This window comes from Rhodnius prolixus, unplaced genomic scaffold (genome assembly GCF_049639745.1).
Source record: "Rhodnius prolixus isolate KJV_2025 unplaced genomic scaffold, Rpr scaffold_2, whole genome shotgun sequence".
In the NCBI taxonomy this organism is placed as follows: Eukaryota; Metazoa; Arthropoda; class Insecta; order Hemiptera; family Reduviidae; genus Rhodnius; species Rhodnius prolixus.
This window is the reverse complement of record NW_027411592.1, coordinates 19,195,562-19,221,971: the sequence shown is the minus strand read 5'-3', so window position 1 is coordinate 19,221,971 and position 26,410 is coordinate 19,195,562. Positions and strand designations below refer to the sequence as shown.

Genomic DNA, 26,410 nt, shown 5'->3' with positions numbered 1-26,410 from the left:
TAAAATGGTAAGTCAAAGCCAATAAGGTAGGGGAAACTACCAATCTAGTTTCTCTGATCTAGTTACCCACAGACAAGCAGACTTCAGAAAAGTAAGAGTGGCGGATCGCCAAAAAGCATTTGAGTGGTAGAAGTTGACTGGTAGTAGGACACGTACGGGGACTTGGAGACAGTTTTTTTTTTTTAGATTTGATTCTCATCCGTCGTTATGACAAAATCCTTGCTGATTAAATCCATTCTGGCTGAAAGAGAAGACGTGGATTTTGAGAAAAATCAATGAATTTCAGATCATTGAAGACAAAGAAAATAAGTTTGAATGTTACCATTATAGTGATTATAGTTGAGAAATAAATAAGTCCTAAATTCATTGATCCTCTTTACTCTCTGATAACTGTCTAAATGAGAATCGTGCAGTTCTCTTGAAAAGTTAGTCTTTAAATAGTACATTAATTAAAAAAGCGCTTCAAGGTTAGGGACTTAGATGATATGCGCCAGGACTAGGCGATTAAGAGTTGCCAAGCTTTAGATTACACTCTGTATTCTCTAATTGTTAATAATTAAGATTTCTAACATTTCCCTTATCAAACCGTTCACTGATTGTTATTTCATAACATAAATTACTACCTGTTTCTTGCAGTCACTAACTTAGTAAACTAATTAAAGAGCCAAATTCTAATCAGCGGAGAACTTTACCGTTCCAAGAGCCAATTGTCCGAGTACCAAATCTGTAACTCTCCGTTAGTCGCTTAAGAGGGTAATTGAAGTATTTCTCTAACTTTAAAAACTAATTTAGGCCTCAAACAAATTCAAGATGAGGAATTAAATTAAACTTAAGTTTTAATTAAAAATCTCAGCCTAGCAACGGGATTACTCACTATATGGTTGGTGTATACTGGTTTCCAACGCAGAGATCCCAGGTTCCAATCCAGCTGCTGGTCCTTAAATTTTCTCTTGTCTTCAAAACTTTCTTACAACTCACTGCCCGGTGATGGAGAGTGTTGTCTGTAACAAGAGAACACTCTCCGGCGGTTGTTAATGCACTGAAAAAGTTCAGATGTTGTAGCGCCTTAAATTAAAAAAAGAATAAAAAATTGATAGCCGTATAAAATAGAACAACGATCCAAAGAAATACGAAGACATAATATTCTCCATCAACTACTATGTGCTTAAATCTATATCAGAGCTAGCAATGAAATATGAATGGATTTAAAAGTTATAGCCGATTAGAATGAATGCAAGGAAATGCTTAGAGAAGGATTACGTGATATTAATTTAGGTTAAGCTATAAGGATGGCAGGAACACAGAGTACTGATCCATCCATTAGTTGTAAAGTTTATGTAAATAGTTATATACAGTAGAGGGATGAATGTGTGAAGCGAATGTATTTATAAGTAAGAATGGAGAGTGAGTGATATTCTAGTGATAAGCACCTAGACGATGCTAGCTGTATACATAGACGATGGCGAAAGCTAATGCAAAAAAAAATATATATATTCCAACATAGTTTTTCTTTATTTTTATTTATATTTTCATCTACCAAGAATTCAAAAACCAAATTTTATGTACTCATTCCAGATGATTCGAATGGAAATTGTAAAATGAAAGAGAGAATTGTGACTAAAAATAATATTTGATAATATTTTGTATTAAAAGTGAGTTTTCTCTCATTAACTTTGAGATTAACTAGGAAAGGAAAAAGAGTAAGATAAAGAAAAGGATTAAATAAGGCCAACAAATAAAAAAGTAGATGGTAGAAGGTGCCTAACTTAGTCCCTTTTGCCATACTCAATAACTAACCTAATAAAAGCATGCTTCACGTTCAGATAACAGCGACACATTCCTTTCCTCCAAGAAGGATGAAATACCGAAAGGATGGAGGAGGAGAAATTCTGGTGCTGGGAATGGCTACGATCTTATTATGAAGTTATGCCTCTGAATTGAAAAAATAAAGAGGTTTTTATTGCAGAGTTACAGATTGGAGCGAGAAACCTATGGCTTTTCCACAAAGATGGAAGAGGGTGCTTGGATTAAAGCATCAGTCGCTAAATTATTATTTAAATGGAACCTAATTCTAGTTTTAACATTAATTGAATTGGGAACCATCATCCAAGATGGAGTGAGAAGTGAAACCGGCAAATGACCAACTGAACAGCTTCGTCTTGTTTACACAGAACTCTGCAACATACTGGCGAAGATTCGCCCTAAAACTTAAAATATTCACTAGTAAAAAAGGATCTATATTTTCCACACCTTGATTACATATACACATAAAATTAGGCTTTCAAATAAAAAACAGTCTACATTTCAGAAAAAGATCTGAATTCCTAAGTACCATAAAAAGCACATCACTTGCATGGGTACTTAGCAAAAGACTAACGTTTGGATAGTATTTTGTGACGTTAGGAATAAAACAATAAAAAATTCTGCTTACACAAATGATCTGTGATGGAAAAATAATATTTTTTTAGCTACATTCAATAAAGAAATAAATGAAAATTATTGTACAATACATAATGAAACAAACTGGTACTAATTATATAGCAAATCTTCACTTTGGCAACCGCATTCTTTTTCATTTTTTTCAGTCAGAGGCATTCACACCAAGTTGTCTTAAAAAGCATGGTTATATCTCGGACTGAAGTATCTCAGGCAGAGGGAAAGAAAATCATTGTGGAAAAGGTTTCCTCGACAAAGAGCTAAGTTCTTTTTATACTGAAAATAATTACAGAAACCTGAAATCTGCATGGAAAATCATAAATATTTTACCACCGATGCGCCAAACAGTTCTGCTAAGTAAAAAACTACGAAAATTAACTTGGTGTAATAAATGTAATGTTATGATTAAACCATATTAACGATCTCATAATTGATTTTGAACATACATTATCCAGTCAGATTGAACCATATATATATCTTATACTTTCTTTAGTTTGAAGACTTCAAAAATTTACATATAACACGATCATAATTCAGAAATGGATTGTTAAGTCGACTTCTCAGAATATAGATCACATTTTTAAAACTTAAAACTATTTGGACGCCAGCAGTTAGATGCCCTTCCGATAGATAGTAGCAGCTAAGTTTGGAAGAGAAAATTACCCAATACCTTTTTTTTTTTAGCTTCATAGCATTTATGCTTCTTTTTTTCTTTAATCTAAAAAATTGCCAAGTATCATGAGAGGTTATAAGCAGAGGGAAACAAGATTGAGCTTTCAGGGGAGTGAGGAAGAAACTCAAGATTAAAATCTTTAATTACTGAGAAAGTTTGAGTGATTAAATAATTCCGCTTTTTCGATTAACTAAAGAAGGATTATTTTTTTGCCAAAACAAAGTGAACGCGCTCTAAATAGCTGAGAAGAATTCTATGTAATTGTAAATCCATTAGGGATCTGCTCAAAATTAATAACTTTTTATCGCCATTCTCCTCTACTTGATGAATGATTTAAATTCACTGTTTGTACGAATTGCTGAAGTAAATCTTTTCGTTGCTAATTACACGTTTGATTTGAATTTTGAAGAAGGTTTGCAGTTGTGAAAACGGCGAGTTTCAAGGTATTTCTAGCACATATGTATGAAGATATTTTCACATGGCTTTGCTAAATAAAATCTAACTGAACGCCAAGTTTTCCTCGTGATCAACTGTTTTCCTCATAGCAAAAAAACTATTCTAATTAAGTTTTATAAGTGAGGCATGCCTTCTCCATGATTTAAACAAAAAAGTAGTAGCGCACTGCAATAATCACTTATTTAAGTTTTAATAATAATACGTAATTAATAATTAATCTAGTTTGTTTATGTTAAATGTTAATGTAGTTTTCTTCAATAACATTGTTAATCTAGGTATTCTCCCCACAATGTTATACATATATGTATATGTAATATAAAAAAGATATGCATATTTTTAGTTGGTTATAAAACTTCTTTACAACCAATACTCAATTAAAAGGCTACTTTAAATTGAAATTTGAAAATGAAATAATTATATTACAAGTATTATTTACTTGTTATTAACTATGTAATTTTTGCTCTGAATTTTCGTTTTAACTCGGTAGTTCCAATTACAACCAATTCTAACTTTCCCTTTTTCTTTTTAATATGCAAGTGAATATGATGATAATTTAGAATAAAGATAAATCACAAGAATAATTTGGAATAGAGTTAAAATGAAGTGCATTTTTAATGCTAACTATGATGATGAGATACATCTTTTATTATTCTAACAGAAAAAATATTTATTGGTGATAAAAGGCCAGCATAAGGGTCTATGACATGTACGTAATACATTATAAAAAATATGATACTAGAAGTATCAATAAAGTGTTAGGTACTTGCTGATTTGTCTACCTTTTGGCGTTTAATCAACCCTTATACTTAACTTTTAAAACTGTAAGTTTTTGTTAAGGAGTCACTTATTAGCAGTGAGGAGTCAATTGATAAAATCAAAGCTGGAATCTTAAACAACAATGGCAACACTCTGTTAAAGGCGAATCTTTGTATTTTATTCACAAAACGCCGTATGCAAACTAATATCTATAAATATTTGTACCTACAAGAAGAAAATACTGTACTAACTTTCGTCAAGAAACTGAGCCTTCCATAAACAATTCCAAAAATACTAATTTGAGATTGCAAGGGTATTATGTAGACAAAAAAATGGCTAATATTAATTGCGTGTAGTGCTGTACAAGGAAAACAAAAAAAAGCAATCATCTCTTATACTTATTCGTTAAGAACTCTGAGACGATGTTAGCAGTACTTCAGGATTTAATAACAATGTCTACATTCCTCTAATTTAGAAAATTATTAAATAGCTGTTTACTCCGTCTAAGGTTTAAGGCAAACATTTTCTAAATTTTTGGAATTTTGTGAAGAGCTTCCTCGCTTTCTGCAATGGCATTCCCACTCATTATTTCACACTATCCCTCACTTCTCACCCGAATATCAATAGAGTTACACGCCAGAAGTGGAACTTGAATAGTTGAGACTGTAAAGAGACTCCTCTACCTGAAATGATGAAAAGTAACTTCCACTAAAATTGAGTTTTCAGATATGTAGTACTGAAACGACTAAAGTTAACACAACTTTCTATCTTACTCCTAAAATAATAAAATAAAAGAAGTTTAACTTCTTGAAATGGAGGAAGTATAGAGCTGAAGGAAATAGAAGCTACTTGTAGAAACGAGATCATAGTGCGATGGGAGCTTAACATTGAATTTTGAAAATTAGGAGAAAATAAAGAATTACAGTTTTTACATAATAACTTTATTTAGATTTCAAATAAGCTTGAAAGTTTATTTTTCATTATATGTTTGTGTAAAATTCTATTTGCTTTTAATAAGTTAATACTCGTAATTTTGGATGATAGCTGTTTTTGGTCAAGGTTCCATTTTATTTCAAAAATTATGTGGGCATAGGAACGAAATAAAATAATTTATTATTGAAGTCCTCCAATTTTCCCTAAAATGATTGCCAATTCGCTATTTTACAGTGATTTTTTTTGCTTACTTATTATAGATCCACAGTTTTTCCAAGATTTGATTTAATAAAAAAAGAAGCAATTTCTATTTATTTAATCATAAACTATGATGTATAAAACTCTTAAAACGCTGGAACGTTAATCTTATTACCTAAAAAGACATTTGCAAAAACTGATGAAGGTGAAATTTATGTAGAAAAATAAATTCTAAATGCAAACCGAATTAAGTGCATAGCTTAAGTACAATTATTAACATTCATACTTATTAAGCAACAATATAGGTAGGTTATAATGTAGGGATTTCAAAGCAAAAATAAATGACATTTCTTTTAAATTTGGATGGAATAAAATTAATTAACAAAAATTATTTTCCGGAACGTTTTGTTGAAAAGTAAAATGAGATCATCTAGAAGCACGTACCCAGAGAATCTGTGTAGTGAAGAACTACAGAGATGTTTGGACTGCAAATAATTGTCTTGTCATCTGGCACCGAAAGCTTTATCACACACACACTATGAAACATAAAATTCTAAATAAGTTTCATCTGTTGGTAAAATAAATTTAAACGTTAAAGTGTAGTTTATTCCATCAGAATTATCTCTGTTATGACCTTACTTTTATTAAGGATAGCTGTGTCTCTTATTTAGGAATAAACGCAAAGTGGAGTGAGAGGCTGGTATTTTATACATGGCTGATTATCAAATAATTTTGGAAATGTAAATACATATTTAGTTTTAACGTTATTTAGATATAAATAATGGAAACGGTACTTTCATGTTTGTATTGCCAGCAATTCTTCCAGCCAGCAATTACACTAGATCTTCCTCTGCCTGAATGTATACAAGAGTGGGATTGATCATAAAATTAATTAACGAATGGAAAGAAGATTGTAATAAATTTAACTAAACCGTTTTTCCGATACAAATTTACAAGAATGACATTAATTAAGAAGAAAGAGAGAATTTTCCCAATTTTAATATTGCTCCTAAATGAACTTTCTTGTCAGCGATTTAACTTAATAAATATCAATTTTTAAAAAGTATTAATAGATATGATTAGAATGACAACTATAAAAGTAAAGGTCTAGGGGACCATACACCACTAGCAAACAAGAGCTGATAATTGTGATTAACCAGTTAAGCGCGTTCGACGTGTATACTCGTGAAAAATATAAAATTACCATTAACTATAAAAACTCGAACTTTTAATAAAATACAATAAGAATATTATTTGGTGGGATGTTTCCTTTATCTTACCACTAGAACAGCCAAGTATTTTATACGGAGGGGGTGGAGGGAGCCAGCCAAATGATAAGTGGTTGGTACATGTTTGGTCTCCGCATTAAAGATTAGGAATTACGCACACAAATAGAAGCTCTCAACCCTTGTGCAATGCCGTTTTTACCTTAGATAGAGGTTCAGACCTCAGTACGAGCATGATTTCACTTTTGCACAGAATTCAAAGCTCTTTTCTTCCTTGTAAAAGCTCTTGCGTCCCTAGTTAACTAGAGCAATACATTCGTGAAGCGGTGCAAGATTTTGAAAGAGCACAGAATGCTCTGTAATCTCAAGTCCCAGAGATTTCAGAAAAAGTGCTTGTAGTGACTACTACGACGTTGTAAACTTTTGGTTGTTTTGCCCTGCGTTCGACGTGTATACACGTCATTGTCTGATTTTAATTCCGCACACTGTGAGGGGTTTTTTTAATTAAATTCCGCGCTTAACTGATTTTAATCATTAAAACACTAAGTTAAATCATTTTTAAAACAGGTAAAAATTTACTTTGGCAAACATTTCAGCCAGTAAGAAAATACTCGGGGCCTGTAAAATATATCAAGTCTTATAAAGTATTCACTATTTATTAGTATTTCCGTCTGATATTTCTACAAATTTAGTTGGTCAATGGTTTCAGATCTTCTTGCAGGTAAACAAATCTTTCTCATTATTCACCATTATTGCCTGTTTTGAAATACGTACTCCAACAATTTAACCAGTTAAATTAAAACATGCTTTTTATTTATTTTTTATTTATGGTTAAATACTAAATAGTAGATCATCTACAATTATAAATTAATCAAAAGGATGAAGATAGTCATATTGTTGTTTTAAGTTTGTTAAGGGGTTAACAGGATAAGTTCAACATTGAGACGCCCATTCTTACAAAGTCACTTGGAAAGTGCGAATCTTTCTTTTTCATATTTAGGGTGGGAAAACAAATGGAAACTAGAAATATAATATTGGTTTCTCAGCACCAAGAATAGATTTTTCTTTGTTAGAGAATCGGGTCCTTCAATTACTATCTGCCAATGAAATTCAGTTTGAAATGTTAGCAATATTTCTCTTAGTCATATGATACTAGTCCTATCGCGTGGCTAGTATTCTATTAAAACAGACTTGAGTCGAGTAGTCGTCCATTCTTATACGTAAGTTCAAACGTAGTGTTTGAGAGTACATTTTAATTAAAGTTAAGTACTGAGGATACATCCAAATGATAATATATTGTAACTTCTTTCTAAAACTTAATCTTCTTATTACTTAGAAATAATTGCTACAATTCCACAAATGTTCTTGTAATGGTTTTGTTCTTTAGGTCAGGTAACTTTTTAGACTTAATAAGTTTTCTTATTGAGCAATTTTGCTTAATTTCTTTATTTCTCATGGAAAAATGTTTCCTACTTAAATTGAATTGAAAACAATGGTTTATTTAATTAACCATAAACACGAAAGTTACTTTAGTTATTACAATAGTAAAGCCTGTATTTAAGTAATCTCTTTTAATAAGTTTTAAACCTAATATAATATGCTATATTATAATAATGGACCCTTTAATATAATATGTTTGCTAACTTAACCTACTTAGTTGCCCTTTAATGGTGTTCAGTATTTTGCGTAAAAAGTTTTCCATGGTTCTAGTTAGAGAAAATATGTATACAAATTTCAAAAGTATCATCCTCATTCTGAGTGGTAAGTTGAAAGAGAGGAGATTATGATGAATACTCTGCTCATAGAAGGACCCTAAACGTAGATAGAGCGCTGTAATTCTGGCAGGTTCGAAAAGTTAAAATGCCCCACTCACCAATAAGCTATACATGCTACCAGAAAATTTCTCTTCCATTCTTTAAAATTAGCTGATTTTGTTTCTGTTTTAAATTAAATTGTTGGAGAACGTATTTTACAAAACAGGCTAAACTTTGTAATAAAATAATGGAGAATAATGAGAAAGATTTGCTTACCAGCAAGAAGATCTGAAACCTTCGACAAACTAAATTTGTAGTAATGTAAAATGTGAATACTAATAAATAGTGAATGCCTTATAAGGCTTGTTTTTACATTTTTTGATAGTCTATAGGCATCAGCCTTTTCTTGCTGGCCGAAATGTTTGCCACAGAAAATTTTTATCTGTTTTGAAAATGATTTAATTATAATTATCAGCTTAAAAGTTGAATATTTAGCAGAAGCTTCTCAAGCTATTTGAATAGAAAGGAGAAAAGCAATTTGTCTGTTAGATGTCACTTTCGTGTCTTAGGATTGTTACAAGTATTTTTAAGATTGGGAATATTTTAGGTATGAAAATATGTGTGCAAAGATATTTGGCAAAAAATATTGTATTTCTCAGCATTTTCCAAACACTCCTAAATCATGTAAATACGTAACATATTATACACGTAAACCCAACAGGAGCAAGAGGTTTATAGATCCTTTCTGCTACTAGTTATATGATAGATAACTTGTTCAAACTCATCCCAGAAAGCAAACAGGACATCAAGGTGGGCCAAAAAGCTCTACTAACCTCACCTGATTATGTTTACCTTTTTGAAATGAGATGGTAATACAGAAAAGGTTGTTTGTCTCCAGTTTATCTGCGAATCATATATCAGCATAGTGTATGCTGGCAATAGAGATTGAACAATAACTTAGCGGTTTTTGTTTTTTACCAGTCATTCCAGTCATACCAGTCATCTGGACATTCTCCTCAGAAAGAAACTTTATTGTTGTTTCAGATCACAAAGTTAGCCAAGTTTATGCAGATTGTTATCTTGAAATCAAATTACAAAACCCAATAACTTGTCTTGCAGTTTTTTAAAAGTAAAGTAATCGCCTATTTTTTCAGGCGAGTACAGCATTCTCCTGCAAACTCAACTTTTTTCAACCAAATTAAATATATACGAGTATATAAATGTATTTATACTCCACTATTTCTTTAGTCATCAAATTTCTTTTATTTCTTTATTTAGATCAATAGATTTTGACATATTTCAGTACTTTTCAATACCTTTCCAAAAAAGAGAGAATTTGAATTTGACAAAGATCAAAGTCAACAAAGTTTACGTCCAACTACCAATTAGGTGTCGTGGACAGGGGGCGGAAGCTCATACTTTACAATAAATAATTTTTTTCTAACAAATAAAAAGTAGCCATACTCGGGATTCGAACCTAGGGATCTTCCAAACCACAAAGGTTTCTTGTGGTATCTCAGCATTTCTGGAAGTTACTGAGAAAATAATAAAAATATATATTGAATGATTAGTTGATTGAACACTAAGTTTATTCCGATCGAGAAATGAATTAAGGTGTCATATTAGTCTATTTGTTGATGGAAATCTTTATTCAGTACCAAGATGAAATATTTAGTTTGGCAAAATATACTCGTATGAAAACTGCTTAATGTCAAGTGCAGCTATGATGGGCAAGCTATTGCATCTCAGCGTATATATATATTGTATACATAAATATGTCCATTGTAGTATATGTATATGTAAAATTATTTTTTCTTATTTTATTAACTTAAATATTCCAAAATAAATAATTTTGAGAGAGGAATAAATTTGTAAAATGTTTTTAGATAGTCCTATTTTGACGAATCCTAATTGTTACATCATCTGGTGGCCTCTAGTCAAATATAAAGCATGAACTTCCACGATTTTTCCTTTTTTGTAAGCTGATCACGCACACACTTACTAATTTGAAAAAAAAAAACAATTTTTCTGAACTCAGTGGTTCTCTATGCTTTATTACGATAATATTGCAGTAACTTCTCAAGCAAAGAGCAAGAGAAAGTAGAATCCCAATTTTCAACATTATTTAGAAAAGTTTAATTGGAAATTTAATGATCAAAGCCAATTATGGATAGAAATTTAATTTCTTTGGAAAATGAAATTAAGGATCAAAGTAAATAGAAGTAGCGATCCGCCAAGTTAAATAGCTTTGGTAGAGATCTGAAACTGGTTAATGTGAGCTATTTAATGACGTTACTCGGGATATCCATCCACAATATCCACAATAGAGGGAGCAACATGGCAGTGGCACGTGAAAGCGTTCTCACTAATGAGAGATTGGAAATTTACTTTTTGATTTTAACAAAGTTTTTAGCTAAAAAGTTAAGAACTAATTTCTAAAGAATGTCATAATTTAGAGTTTATTGTAGACAATACTCCGAAAATACAAAATTTACGTGCAACTCTACAAACCTAGAAGACTACAATTTGAGTCTGAATTGTAAAAAATAAAAAAAAGAAATAATAAACCCCACTGTTTCTTTAGTAATCAAATTTCTTTTATTTCTTAATTTGGATCAATAGATTTTGAAATATTTCAGTACTTTTCAATACCTTTTCAAAAAAGAGGGAATTTGAAATTGATTTCTTCTTTTTCTATTGGAAAAAAAAGAACTTAGCCTACAAAGAAAAGAGTAATTTGATAAACAATCAACACTTCTGACTGCTCCGTTCAGTAATCATTACCAATTTTAGGTGGTTGTGTCTTCTGTATAAACTTATTACAGAATCCTGTAGTTAAAAAAGTTTTCTAATTCACTGAACACATTCATTGAAAACACTAATTCAATGAACGAAAACGAGTGTGACAGCTACAATTTGATTTGGTGATCTGATATTACACATTTTCCTAGAGAGCTAGATAGAACACTCATTTCCTGATGATAAGACTAAAAAAGGAGCAGATCATCACGTAAAAAATGTCTGAAGTTTATCCAACTCATCAGCTCCAACCAACCAAAATTAATTCAATTTGATAAATTTATTATTATTAATAATAATAAAAACAAAGCTGCCCAAATAAAACTTTATAAATTTAATCCCTTCTGACGTAAAAGATAAATTTTTCATTTACTAGCCTGTTTGATTCACCCAATTTGTCATCCTAACCAAACAAAACCTTAATTCTTATTGATATTTATCACCCATTTCACTTCCAAACGAGAGTAAAAACTCCGCAGATTGGCAGGGTCTGTCACAAAGTACGTCTGAGTAGACGCCGAAAATACTCCCAACACCAATGAACTGGATGCTGTTTCAAACTAATCACTATTGACATTTTCTTCATTTATTTATATATCTTTGCCGGCGTTTCCAGAAATATATCATTTCAAGGACTAAAAAACAGTACATATTTATTTTCTTAACATATCAAGAATAAAATTTAAAATAATTGTAATGGAAAAAATAACTAGAAGATAACAAATGAATGAGTTTTAAAATGTGTTTTCTCAAAGTAATGCAAAAAAAACAAACCTAATTGTTTTCCCTCTATTTAGAAATACCTTTTTCTAGTAGATAGCTACATTTACATTTCAGAAGTATGTACTCCTTATATATTAAGAGAAATGTACTCATTGTTTTTGGTTTTGTTGTTTTTAAGAAAATTATATTTCTATTTGAATGAGATAATTTCTTTACTCTATATAAATCGTCACAAAGAGTATTAATATCGTTTGTCTTTACCTACTCTACTAAAAACTACTTTAACCCGTTGCCGCAAATGACGTCTATAGCCGTCCGATCTTTGTTGATATGTAGGCAAACGACGTCTATAGCCGTCGTGCACATTTTACACTTCGTACTAACGCATACACTTGTTAATTATTGAATTAGTAAAGCAAATGCTGTATAGTCGTCACCACGGTCATAGCCGTCATTTGCTCTGGAAAAGGAAAAATGACAAGATGAGCAAATGACGGTTATAGCCGTCGAGAGGTTTTTTGGAAAAACCGTGGCCAAATGTGATAATTTTTACTTCCAAACATACAACTTACAATTGATTCCGTCTGGCAGTCATAAACAATTGAGAAAAAAAAAGTGTGTTTCTGAGCACGACCATCAAATTAAAAGTGTGCGGCAACGGGTTAAAGTAACTAACGAGAGAGAAAACACAAAGTATTCTATACATACGTATATATAGTTTTACAAAATTCAAGTCAGAGCTCTGTTCAAGTTCGGTCCACAAGAAAGATTGCCAGCTGTTGGTGTTGATATTGCTGAGTCAGAATAGAAAACCTCAAGTTATTTTAGTGAATATTTATTCTAATTAAATATTTTCATTAATAGTAAAACATTTATTTTAACACATAGCCGACCACTCGGGGAAATCTCTCCGTTTTGTAAAATGTCAGTGCACGACCGATCTGGGAAATCTCTCCATTTGACAATGCAATGCAATGGAGTACTGAATACATGGTTTAAAGTATATTAAGTACTTATATATTTTGATGCCCGCTTCTCTTCGTTGATCGCCATAAATTATCACTATATTTTTTAAATAATAGAGAGTAAAAGAATTAGAAGATGAGAAAGAAAGAGATATTGCTAAAAATAATGGTGATAAACGGTTCATGAAATTTTCAAAAAAATATACGCCATATTGGATTACAGTTGATAGCATAGTCATCTACAATTCCAGTCTTACAATTTTTGTATTGAGCATAACAACTCGCATATCTATTTTGTAATTTATCTTTGTAATACAATAAAAGACCTTAATAAAATGTCCCAGGAAATTGAAGATGCTTTTAATGAATTTAATCTTGATACTGCATCAGAATGTTCAGAAGACAATTTTGATATCCATGATGAGACATTATCAAACCAGGAAATAGATCTACTCGTAGAATAATTTCAAGCGATTCAGAGAGTAATTTGGAAGATTCAAGTAACTATATTCAGTTGCAACTCGTGCGGTCGGCAATGTGTTAAGAAAAGGAAACAACAGATCAAATATAGATCAAATCAATAAAATCAAATCAAATACAGATCAAATGGACATACAAAGTATTTTTAAAAAAATCGTTGAAACCGTCTTCAAGAAAATAACCCAAAAATTGAAAAGTCGATTCAGTAAAGTGACACTTCTATAGCAAATTGTGTCAAAAAGTTTATTAAGAGGCCCCCATGTCGGCGACTTTCGAATTACTGTTATTTCCTGTTTTTTATTTTTTCATCCCAAAGCATAATTTATAGTCACAACTATTTCTAAAAAAAAACACTATTTCAAACTATAAAGATCTCAAAATCAGTAAAGCCCGAGAAAACGCAACATTGCAACATACCTGCACGATCGCTTGCCTTACCTTTTACTAGTTAAACAAATAAAAAATATGCTGTTCTTATATTTTGGGGATTCACAATCAGGGAATATTGACTATTGGAATAAACATATAAATTAATTATAAGTTGATGCCAACTAGTAAAATTAGCAAGATATATAAGTTGGTCCCTTGTTCGAAAGGAAGGCGCCGTGCCAAAACTACTCGTCGTCCCGACAATGCAGTGCTATAGTTGGCGAAAAAAAAAAATCACTATCAAAACTTTTAATATTTTACAAAAATTTTCTGCATACAAAAAAAAATTGTTTTTTGATTGAGCAAATTATTTATTTATATATTCTTGTTATTAAAGAATCTTATATAATTTGTTTGTTCACTCGTATTTCTCTTTATGTTTATTACTTTATTTGATTAATTTAATAGATACTTCAACTCGGACCGTTTCGGCGATAATTTACAGCACCTGATTGTTGTATATTCGAAAATCATTTGTTCTTTTAGAGTGCCAATTGCCACTTCTTTAAATTTATTTTTAATTTTATCATTTTATTTTAATTGTGGCAGTTACTTTTTATTTAAAAATACGTAATTCAGTACATAAAGTAAAAAGTGATGTACCATTTTCTACTGGAATAAAAACCTGCTCACATGTTAAATTAATTCATAAATTTAAGAAATTAGAGAAGTGTATTATTTTAACTAAATTAAGAATGATGGAAAAATTCAAATTGTCCTACTCTGAGATTTAATTAGATTCTGATACACAAAAATAATGCGCAGATGACCGATCGACACGTCCAAGTGCTGTGCAATCAATGTAAAAAAATAAAAGAAACTCAACTAATAAAATAAGGTTTTTTGATAATAATACAGGTCACTTTGTTTTTTTGGTAGAACTGCTATCCTTTCAATTCTCTCTGATTCCTCCTTAAAAAAAAAAATTATTGATTTGTATGAGAGATCTTATCGAAAAGCCTCCAAAATGACTGAGTGACGAGCATTAGTTTGTCTAAACACAAATAATTACACAAATCAACTCCCTCTATAATACCCAATGAAAGACCAAAAAAAAAAAAAGATCAAAGACAAATCCCTAATCAACAAACAAATTAACTGAATAAACAAGACTATCTTCAACCATTTAACTGTCAAATAGACTTCCTTTTAGGCCGGTAAGCCGACCAGTCATCAATATTAAACTGGCACAAATTAAAGCATTAAGCTTTGACTACCTCGCAATGCTAAATATACATTAATCAACAATTTCTTTAGCTATAAGTTTTGGGTTTAACTATTATCAGATATTGAAAAATTCTATTAAATTGTAGTGGTGCCTTTTTAAATAATATGAAAAAAAATTTAAATATGTACTGAAAAGCTTTTCAATTTCTTCAAAATAAAAATATTAATTTTTGCATCTACCTGATAATTATCTAGATTGTATATGCTTTCACTTTGCATTTAACGCCTGTTTTTCCTTTGCAATTTCCTCTATTAAGTTTTTGCGAAATTAATTATACATATTTACATAGAAGGGGGATTTAAATAGAATTGAAACTTGAGACAAATTAGCTTACTAAGAAGGCGCCGGATTGGTTTTGTAAAGTTAACAATCGGAAGACGGGCTCAGTATATTGATTATAATCGATAATTATCAATATAAACTCAATTAATCTCTCGATAACCCAAGTCGTACGGATAACAAGTGTTTTTGAGTAAGTTTAATGTTCAAGACCGCAGTTTGAAGAAATGCGTCTTCGCTTAGTTTAAACTGTCATCTTATTTCTTGTAGAGTTAAAATTGAATTTCTGAATAGTTAAAAGAAATTAAAGTTTTGTGTTGTTAAAACTGAAATTTAGGAGTTAGGATCTATTTTACAATGCTGACGATCTAGTGTAGTACGTAAGTTTTTATGAAACCATTAGATACTACATAACACAAGCAGTAACTCTCAATTTAGAAAAAAAAACATTACCAGATGAAGGCATCGAAGGAAGGAGTTTAAGTTTAACTGCTGACAACTATTCACAAAAAAATATTCCACTTTAAACTACTAAAAACAGAATTGTAAACACCACTAAAAGAAGAACAAGTTTTTAGTGAGGAAATCAGTTTGATACGACCGAAGAGACTGTAGTAATTTCGTCTAACTAACGTAGACCTTGTGCAGACGTCCACCTCATTTAAAAAATATATTTATAGAATTTGGCTGAGTTAAAAGGCGCCATGTACCAGCTGATTAAAACAATTATAAATAAAAACAAAAAAAAATTATCACTTAAAAAAGAATTGACATTAATGGCAGTATCATGTTCTGTCCATATATGTATTTAATAAGTTAAGTTTTTTTTATAAGGACGAAGTGATTTATTTAGATTCTCTAACAGCAGCAGGAAGACGTTTACTTAACCAATCAGAGAAATTTTAAATTTGAAAACAGTTGGATTGGCAATACTGAAAAAGATCGTTTTTATAAGTCATTGCTTGGTTTATTAATTCAAAGTTTTTTTAAAAATAATATCTTTACTTTAATTCTGATTCTTTTTTTGGTATTTGTTTATAAAGTCGCTCAGCAAGTTTTTATTGTAAGAGAAGACAATTATTGTAACAGCAGACTTTAACTGTAACAGAAGCTTTAGTAAGCAAGTCATCTCCTTTATCTTGGCTTTCCTAGGGGATGTATCAGATTTTTTTTTAAAAAAAACGGTTTATTGATTGAGAAAAGCGCCTTAAGCAGCGACGCTTCTTGTGAGCATTTATGAATTTAGAACTCTCTCTTCTTACACAATTCAACTTCAAGCGCTATTATTCTACTAATTACACTCATCTCCCTCAATTCTACTTGTAAATACCTTCTTCTAATTATCTATCTACCGCCTCGAATTTCTCATTTCCCAAAACTGGTAATTATCAAGGTGGGCTTCAGTGAACAGGTGCTCCACTCTTGCACTTGCTTTTATCATATTTAACAGATGCAGATGTAGATTTTTCAATAAATAAATTGTTACAAAAAAATAACCAATAGAACCAGATGGACAAGACAAAAGTTGTTATATAATTTTTATTGATAAGAGTACTGACAAGTGCAAAATTGGTTCACTCTTATCCTGATGGAATATAGACATCATTTCCCATTGGGTATCAAAACTGTCTTAAGATAATACTGATACACCGCTGTGGACTCAACACTATGGTAATATGCAGTTTTTGATGGTCAACCCTTATACAACTGCCCTACCGGACAGTTTTAATTAAAATTAAAAAATTCAATTTCATATTTAAAAAAGAGCAACAGGAGAAATGTTTTTTGTTGTTTTTGGGAATGTATTTTGAAGATTAGTGGTTGCCTTTAAAATGTATTTCTGCCAAAAGATCGCTAAAAATTAAAATTGAAAAGGATGTTGAACTCGGGTTTCGTAACCAAAGAAACGTGCGAATATTTTGTATTTATAAATAAGATGCTAATAATAGCGGATTAATAATACAAATTACAAACAAACTAGAACAATATGAGAACAATTCTTTTAATATAAATTGAAAATATTAGTAGAAATAGAGCTCAATTAAGCCATCAGTAAAGTAAATAAATATCTATAGTTTCAGACGGGTTCTATGTCCTACTATCGATCAGCTTGTCTTAGTTGGAGTCGGTTAGTTGACATACTTTACTTAAATTTCTCATATTATCTCATTAAATGAAATCCAAGGCCTAAACTGTGAATCTAACTCAGTACCACAATACATCTATGCTTTGCAGGCCGCGCAGGGTTGCTGTAACTTCTCGGCTATGTTGAGCCTTGTTTTTACTACAATTGATGTACAAATATATCTGATTCCGACTATTTAGGAACGACATATTTATGTATGTCGAATAATATGTGCTCATGTAAGTTAACATCTCAAGCCCTCATAGTTAAATCATGAAGATGCAGTCAACGAAACTTGAACGTAGAAAAGTATCGTTTCTTCTAGAGCGCAGCTGGGTGGTAATTCGGCAATTAGTTTGGAAAAGTAGTACAGTTCAAAATAATTAAAAATGAATTTAATAAAATGTAGACTTGAATAAACATTATAAATTTATTTACACATGTTTACTTAATTAATCAAGGCATACAGTACAGTAAGAGTTGAGAGACATTCAATAGATGCATTTAAAAAAGCCTTATCTAGATACGTTTCAACCAATACACGGCCTAAATGTTTTGCATACCAATTAGTCAATGTACATATCTAAAAAAATTAGAGATAGTAAGGGAAAGCATCATTTGTATTCCTAAAGATCTGTCGCACAATAAAAAACAATCTAGTGCTTTTAAAGATGTAGTTCACATCTTATGCATTAAATGGAGTCACATCTCAATTGTTTCGGAGTACATGAGTGCTGTTAGTGACGCAACATTATCAATGACGCAAGGGCTAAAATGTAAGCAGGAAGAAGTAGAACAATCTACCAAGCTAACAACGTCACGGCAGGGCATTCAGTGCTAGTTTGTAACGATCATCTGTGGTACTAACAGCGATCATATATGATCTTAGTTCTTTACTATTCTAAACCTTTTTGTTTGAAATTAAACTATTCGATTACTTTTTCTTGAAAAGCTAATTAACAATTTAACCTTCAAAAAAATATTTATTTCTAGATGAGAACTTTTAAAATCCAAAATCAATCCATATCTGATGCTTCAGAGAGTGATATACCTCGCTTAATGAGAAAATTGAGAAAAGTAAGTGAAGTGATTTGAGTAAGCAGCCAGTTAATATTACATTAATCAAAACATGAATATAAACAATAGACTTAGAAAACCATTCAATGAATTTAATTTCAATTTTGTTTTAAACAAGAGAGGGCTTATTAAATTTAAATTATTTACCCCGGGTTGAATCTTGAGTTTATAAATCAGAAGACATTTTCCATTTCTTAGGAAGTTGCTTCGGGTTGTTGGAGTTTCGAAGCCGGCATTTAAATAAAGCATATTTAAATATACAAGAATGATTAGATTTTTTAAATGACGAAGTACGTGAGACTGGCCATGCGTTATGAAACTTGGTAAATCGCCGGCACAAACGATGTGCAAAAATTCGTTGAAAATTTCGGTGGTGGCCATACCAACTTGACGCACGTTATAAAAAGGATTTAATACAAGAATTTAATTTTAATTACAAATCAAAATCAAAAGAGGTTATCTTATTTTAGTTAGATCCTGTATTAGTATTAGTAAGTTAGATTTACTTTTAATTTTTCTTTAGTTTAGAATTACTTTAGATTAACTACTATTTTGTCGGTCACGTATTTATTGTAAGAAAGGCAAACTCGGCAGACGGTATTACATACAATTGCTCTGATGTATTAAGTTAAATTGGTAAAAAAAAAAAATGTACATATATCGTATGATTTTAAGATAATAAACATCTTTATCTATCAATCTCATCATAAGAAGACGGTAGCATGAATTTATGAAAAAAAGGTTTTAGTTGTAGCTTCGAGTGAGAAATCAGCTGGAATTCTCCAAAAATCCGCCTCTCCAGCCTTCTGTTGGTTATTCCATCCAGCACAAAGCCGGTTAGAAATAGAAAAAAAAAATCTACACGCTATTTTAGACAATAGACAATAGACAATTTGAACTTTAGTGTAAACGCAGCTAACTCAATAATACAACTAAATTGAAAACCATCAGATCACTAGCAATCCTAACTATCTTCTGAAAGAGTTTAGAGTTAAAACAAAAAGTATTGATTCTCCAAAGCAAAAATTATTTAATTAAAACTGTCCGGTAGGACAGTTGTATAAGGGTTGATCGTCAAAAACTGCACGAAAAAGCGTAACGTTGAAAAACACCCAACTTTGACAATTTTTTTCTCTTTTTCTATAAAAGATAAAATTCCCAAATTTTCTTTAAAATATAGGGCAAACCCTCCTTTATAGCTGTAATTTTTTTGCAACCACCCAGATCTAATAGGTTTCGAGAAAAAAGTTGCTGAAAATGAGCAAAAACGGCTTTTTCAAAAAATGTTCTTGTTCTTGTTCTTGTTGTTGTTGTTGTTGTTGTTCTTCTTCTTCTTGTTACCTTTTTTGTAAACAACGTAGCGCCTAAACGCGTGAACCGATTTTCATGAATGAGGTGTCATTCGATTCGGAATTTTATGTAGATGTGCCTTTTGGGGGTCTCGACGCTGCACATCCAATGGGAGAGGAGTTAGCCTCCTTTATGTAAGGCCCCCTCCAAAATTATTATTACTAATTACTCTGTAAATCTTAGCCCGATTTTGATAAAATTTGGTAGGATGATAGGGTTAGGGCTCCCCTACGTAACATTAAAGCGGCAATCAGCTCTTACACTTGTTAAGGGGAAGTATAGGAATCGTTTCAAATTATCGACACGTGAACCGATTTTCATGAATGAAATGTCATTCGAATCGAAATTTTGTACAGATTTGCACTATAAAGGTCTCGACGCCGTGTCTCATAAGGAGGGGAGTTTGCCCCACCCAAATAAGGCCCTTTCTAAAACTATTATTACCAATATTTCTATAACGCTTAGTCCGATTTTGATAAAATTCAGCTCGAATAAGTGGTTAAAGCTCCTCTACATTGCTGATGCTCTTGCACCTACTAAGAGGAAGTACTGCAATCGTTTAAATTATCAATGAGTGAACCGATTTAAATCAATGAATTGTCGTTCGATTAAAAAATCTTTGCCTCTTTGCCTAGAAGTACTGCAATCGCAGTTTATTTTTCTTACTCCTCTTAAAAGGAAGTAATGAAATCGCAGTTTAATTTTGCTATTTACGCACAAATACCTTCCTATTTTATTCAAAACGCTTTTTCAAAAAAAGTTGTTACTGAGGATGGTTTGGGGGACCTTAACGATAATCATTCTTTAAAAAGATCTCTCTAGTGGTAGTTACGGTTCCGACTTACCATCTTATCAGGTTATAATGATAGAATTGCTTATTCCAAATTTAAAAAATTCTGTAAAGCAGATATGTAACTTTGTAAAATAGACAAAAAGGAAAATCTATCCAAAAGGTACAAAAATCTCTTTAACAAAAACTTACAGTTTAAAATGTTAAGTATAAGGGTTGATTAAACGCCAAAAGGTACACAAATCAGCAAGCACCCAACATTTCATTAATTCTTCATTAATATTTAAGTAATTTTACTGCATTAATTTTCATTAATATTTTTTAGAATTTATTAGATGTCACAGACCCTTATGCTGGCCACTTCATTTATATTTTTTTGTTATAATTATGATAAATCACACATATGTACATGCATGTTAAAGTAGAAAAAGACAAAGTTAGAGTAGGCTACTGTCTTGAATTCGTCTTACCGAAATATTCGTGAGCACAAATAACACACAGTTAATAACAAGTAGATTATTCAACAACAATTATTGATTTCTCAATTGTAATTTAATTTAGTCCCCCTAATTTTACTTATAGTAAAATACTGGAATAATTAGCTGTCCTAAAAATATACATATCTTATTTACTTTATATTACATATTACATTTTTTTTTATAAAAAAAAGTTTTGAATTTTTTAGCCTCATAATTTTTTTTTATTTTTTATAACGTTTTTCTTTTTAACCTGTATTTAATAGTTTGATTATTATAAATAACTAGATATTACAGTCAATCTACAGTGCTACTTGAACAAATATTTTGTAGACGAAAATGGCCAGCATAAGGGTCTGTGACATCTAATAAATTCTAAAAAATATTAATGAAAATTAATGCAGTAAAATTACTTAAATATTAATGAAGAATTAATGAAATGTTGGGTGCTTGCTGATTTGTGTACCTTTTGGCGTTTAATCAACCCTTATACTTAACATTTTAAACTGTAAGTTTTTGTTAAAGATCGATAGTTTAGTATTGTTCTTCGTTTTTTGGTGGTTGATTTTATTAATCAAATAGGAAGAGGGAATATTGCCCATTTTAGTCATGATTTTTTTTTTATATATAAACCTTGGCAGTCAGGACAGAAGACACGCCCACCTTAGATGTAACAATGTAAACAAATATTTTAATTGTTAATAAGCGTAAACCATGAAGATGACCAAGGCCGAAAGCCATATTTTTTCTTTTTAGTGAAGGTTTAGACAAGTTAAATTTAAATCAAATCATTAGAGTTTTCGGAAAACACAATCTAGGTTGTAGAGTAAGTTCATCGTTCTGTATTGATACTTAAGAGAACATTAATCCTTACAAGTTTCCGAACAATTACTGTTCTAGCAATTAGGAATATAAGTACGAAATGAAAGGATAGTCCTTATAATGAAAATATATTTCGAAAAACTTTTAAGAGAATAAACAAAATCATGAGGTATTTTCTCCATGTATAAAAATAAAAACAAATTTCTTTGAAAAGCAGCTGTGATCACCGAAATGAAAAACAAGAGTAAAAGCAAATAGAACATCATACTCTCCATCCAAAATGAAAGATGTTAGTTTTGTTTTGTAATGCTTGGCTCCACTTTAAAATCTTCCAGTAAATGATTGATGCCTATACAGTGTATCTCTTCTATGAATTTCAACCGCGAAATCATTTAAGAAGGTTCGGTTCAATAGCATTATTAAAATTAAAGTGCTCTTTAAAAATAGCAAAAACAAATAAGCTTAGTTTTTTTTTTATTATCCTTTTAATGAAATTTACACCTGTACCTACAGGTACAATAGGTAAATGCGATGAAAGTATGTCAATAGCGTGGCATACGTGAATGACGGTCATCCATTGATGGCCGCCGTTAGTCACCCAGTTGGTCACGGGGCCAACGGCGCCTCAGCCGTCTTCGAGGATTGGAGGGTAGCGTAGTTGTAGACAGGTTTGCAGCTAAAGGGTTGGGATGCAGTGAGAGTTTTTGGTGAAAATTTTTGTATCGAATTTTGGCAAGTTCGGAGATAAGTGGAATTTGGAGATCTGTATGTATAGTGTGGTTGCTTACATAGAATGGAGCGTCTAGTATGCGGTGGAGAATTTTGGATTGCAGTGTTTGTAGTCTATTGAGGTTGGATTTTTTAGCTGTACCGTAAAGTTCGAGTCCGTAAGTCCATATTGGTGTGAGAAGGGCTGTATAGAGTCGTCGTTTGTTCTGTAGTGAGAGTTTTGAGCGTTTGTCGAGTAGCCTGGCTAGAAGTTTGTATCGTTTGTTTAGTTCGGTACGTTTAAGTCTCGTATGGGGGTTCCAGGTAAGTCTCTTGTCTAGGTACATTCCAAGGTACCGCACATGGTCGGCTGGTGGGATAGGTGTGTGATGTAAGAAGACAGGTGGCGGAGTTTGACGTTTGAGTGTGAAGACTATGTATTTAGATTTAGTTGGGTTAATTTTTATACGCCAGTTTTCTAACCAAGGTTCTATTGAGTGACTCAACTACCTTCTTCCTATCGACCGATAAGCCTACTGCCTCTCTTGGGCAAAATATTCGAGAGACTTCTGTTACCACGCCTCTACGAAATTACAGAATCTCTCGAAATTATACCGGACCATCAGTTTGGTTTCAGAAGCTGCCACTCGACGATCCAGCAGGCCCATCGTGTTGTAGACACCATCGCTTCTTCACTCGAGCGAAAACAGTACTGCGCTGGAGTATTCCTCGATGTTTCGCAAGCCTTTGACCGAGTCTGGCACGAAGGTCTACTGTGGAAACTAAAACACATCCTTCCTAGCACTTATTACCTCATACTCAGCTCTTACCTCTCTGACAGATTCTTTCAAGTTCTTCAAGGCACTACTCACTCTTCCATCTATCCCGTCCTTGCTGGTGTGCCACAGGGAAGTGTCTTAGCTCCTCTTCTTTACACAATCTACACTGCCGACTTACCTTCTAACCTTAATACCTCTATTTACACCTTCGCTGACGACACTGCCATTCTCTCCACACACTCTGACCCTATCCTCGCAGTACGCTCACTACAGTCCCACCTTCACTCAATAAGCTTAGTTATGATAAAAAAATAGGGACAATTTGTTCTGCACTAAATCAGTCTCACTTAAAAAGAAAAATCATCGCTCTAGTTTAGACAATGTGTTTGAACAGCTAGCTACCACGGTTTTTTTACACAATAGTATGGTTTATGGTTCAATTAGGAAAACAATTGAAGGCCTTAAATTTGTTGATATTGTCTCTCTAATAAAATTAATGGTCTCAATGAAATTAAAAAGAAAAATATATGTATTATAAAAAAAAAAGCCGGCACATTGTGTTCTATATAATAAAGTTAACTTACAAACCGTTCGATTTATTTCAGGAGTTCTTAGTTTGTACAAATCTAATTATAAAGAAAGAAATAAAATAACATTCTTAAATGCCCAACAGTAAAATTTAACTCATTAATCTTTGGTATAGCTAAAAAAAACTAATAGCTGCTGTAAAAATATTATTGTTTCTACTTTGGCCGCATATAAACCAAGTTATAAGGAAGTAGTAAGTTTATCAATTCGTTGAGTGATTGAATATTTATATCCGAGTATTAATGTCACGCAATTGTAGTTTGGTGCCAATAAAACGAAAATATTTCTAACGTCTAGTGAACAGTAGCATGATTGCTAGTCGTCTGTTCTGAGACAAATTAGGATATAATTTTAAATTTAAAAAAGTTACATTTTATCATAAATTCGTTTATTTTATTATTATTACTATTTCAGTTTATATAATTTCAAAAAAGCTGGAAATGTCGATTAGACGTACTTTAGGTATTAAACAACGGAGATGACATTCTATTTTAAAATAAAGTAACAAAAGTTTTACTTTTTATCGTGAAGCCTTCCCAATAGAAATCACGCAAAAAAAAATTCTCAATTTCACCAGTTCAGTATCAACAAACAGCGCTTTCTGTTGCTAGAAGTTGCAAATACAAGTTTGCAATTTATTTTCCCCTATTTTTGAGTGATTCAAGTTAGTGTTGGTTATTGTCACACAACAAGAGTGCAAAAAAAATGTTCTAATAAAGAAATCTAATGCAAAAGAATCTAATAATTCACTATTCATAACCTAAATGTTTATTTAGATACGAGTATGTTTCAATATTTTTTATACATCAACACTTTTCTGTACCAACATTTCAAAAAATTTGAATTGTTTCACACTTCAGCTGTATAAATTCCGAAAGAGATAAGTTAAGAATAAAAAGTTACAAGGATTTTGGAAAATAAATGCCTAAAAATGGGTTCTTTTTTTAAAGGAAAAACTTCCTTTTATTCAAGAGTTGTAAAAAAAGAGTGTACAAAAAAAAATCTTTGTAAGTAATTCTGAAATGAAGATGTTGGGTCTAAAAACTTTTAACACTTACCACTTTCTTTCGCTGATCAAGAAAATTTGTTTCACCACTTAACTTTTGAATGAACGACCAGCAAATAAAGAAAAGAATGAAATCAATTTAATTTTTCAATGAATGTAGATCTACTCATTTGAGTTATATGGCATACATTATTGTTTACAACTTTTATTAGATTGTAGAAAAACATATAATAATGTTGATCTCATTGACAATTTTGGTATTCAGAATGTTTAGGTGACTATTCAGGGAAGGGATTAGCTATGAGGTTAGCATACTGGACTCCCACGCGGAGGTCCCGGGTTCGAATCCAGCAGCTGACCCTTAGATTTTCTCTTCCTAGGAGCTTCTTACAGCTCACTGTCCGGTGATGGACAGTGTTGTCTGTAACGAGAGAACACTGTCCGGAGGCCGGCAGTGCACTGGAAAAAGCTCCGGGCGCTAATAACCTCAGCTGTTGATGCGCCAAAAAAAAAAAAAAAAAAAAAAAAAAAAAAAAAAAAAAAAAATAATGTTGATCAAATAAATTATGACTACAGGGAGTTTAACCAAGAAAGGGATGTGTTTTCATTGTCGAAGGCTCTCCTAACGAGAATCATTAAAGATTCAAACATCAGAAAACTTAGATGAAAGCGAAAAATAATCCTTCAATCAATCTTATAGCGTATGATAAGTAAAATAAACTCTATCTTTGACACGTTGGCTATTTATCCCTGGATTTAGGGTTACTTATCAGCCACTGAATTCAGTTTTCTAATTCGTCGCAATTTTTCATCAAAAATGTCTTTACTATTCTACAGAAAAAGTGTAATGCAAAAAAGTTTAGTGCGTGAATCAACTTGCTTCAATTTGGAATCCTGCTATAGAAACATGTCAGATCTTTCGAAAGGTAATAATCCATTTTTTTAAAATAATTTCAGTCAGTTTTATAATATTTTAAATTTAATAATTTCTGACATTTTTTCAATCAACCGAAACTATTAATATAAAAACCACTGTGAACAGTCTGTTCACAAAAATAATTTTACATCAAATGTCTCTTTTTAATCAAAATTTAACGTCCTTGACCTTTGTAAAAGTATCCTTTGTCGCTCGTCTTCCTTATTAAATTTTTAAAAATCTGGTTTGTCCTTCAGACTATCGTAAACAAATATTGCATTTCATGCGTTTTAATTATTTAATTTTGACAGTTTTGTCTGTCAAAGAAATCTCATTCTTCCAGAAGAAATAAGAACCTCTTACTTTTTACCTGTCTTTATTAAATATATAAATAAAAGGGATCGCAAGATATGTGAAAAGTATGGAGGAATGTAATGT

General features: G+C 31.5%; 1 protein-coding gene and 1 long non-coding RNA gene across 4 annotated transcripts in view; both read right to left on the bottom strand.

The window, feature by feature from the left end:
* The window catches only part of LOC141449216 (probable 3',5'-cyclic phosphodiesterase pde-5), a 157,436-nt gene that overhangs the window by 114,996 nt on the left and 16,030 nt on the right, over window positions 1-26,410 (bottom strand). Inside the window, exon 1 of one of the 3 annotated variants that reach the window (XM_074118422.1) lies at window positions 15,789-15,945. The exons of 1 other annotated variant lie outside the window; for it this stretch is intronic. In XM_074118422.1, the coding sequence (XP_073974523.1) occupies window positions 15,789-15,801 (13 nt within the window). In that variant the 5' untranslated portion in view covers window positions 15,802-15,945. Of the gene's footprint in view, window positions 1-874; window positions 1,040-15,788; window positions 15,946-26,410 lie in introns of those variants that run through there. One more of the 3 variants, XM_074118423.1, reaches the window with a different exon arrangement.
* Window positions 11,153-15,775, bottom strand: LOC141449231 (uncharacterized). The gene is made up of 3 exons (XR_012455398.1): window positions 15,236-15,775; window positions 12,663-12,748; window positions 11,153-11,866 (listed from the first exon to the last, which is right to left on the bottom strand). It is a non-coding gene; the product is annotated as an uncharacterized lncRNA (long non-coding RNA).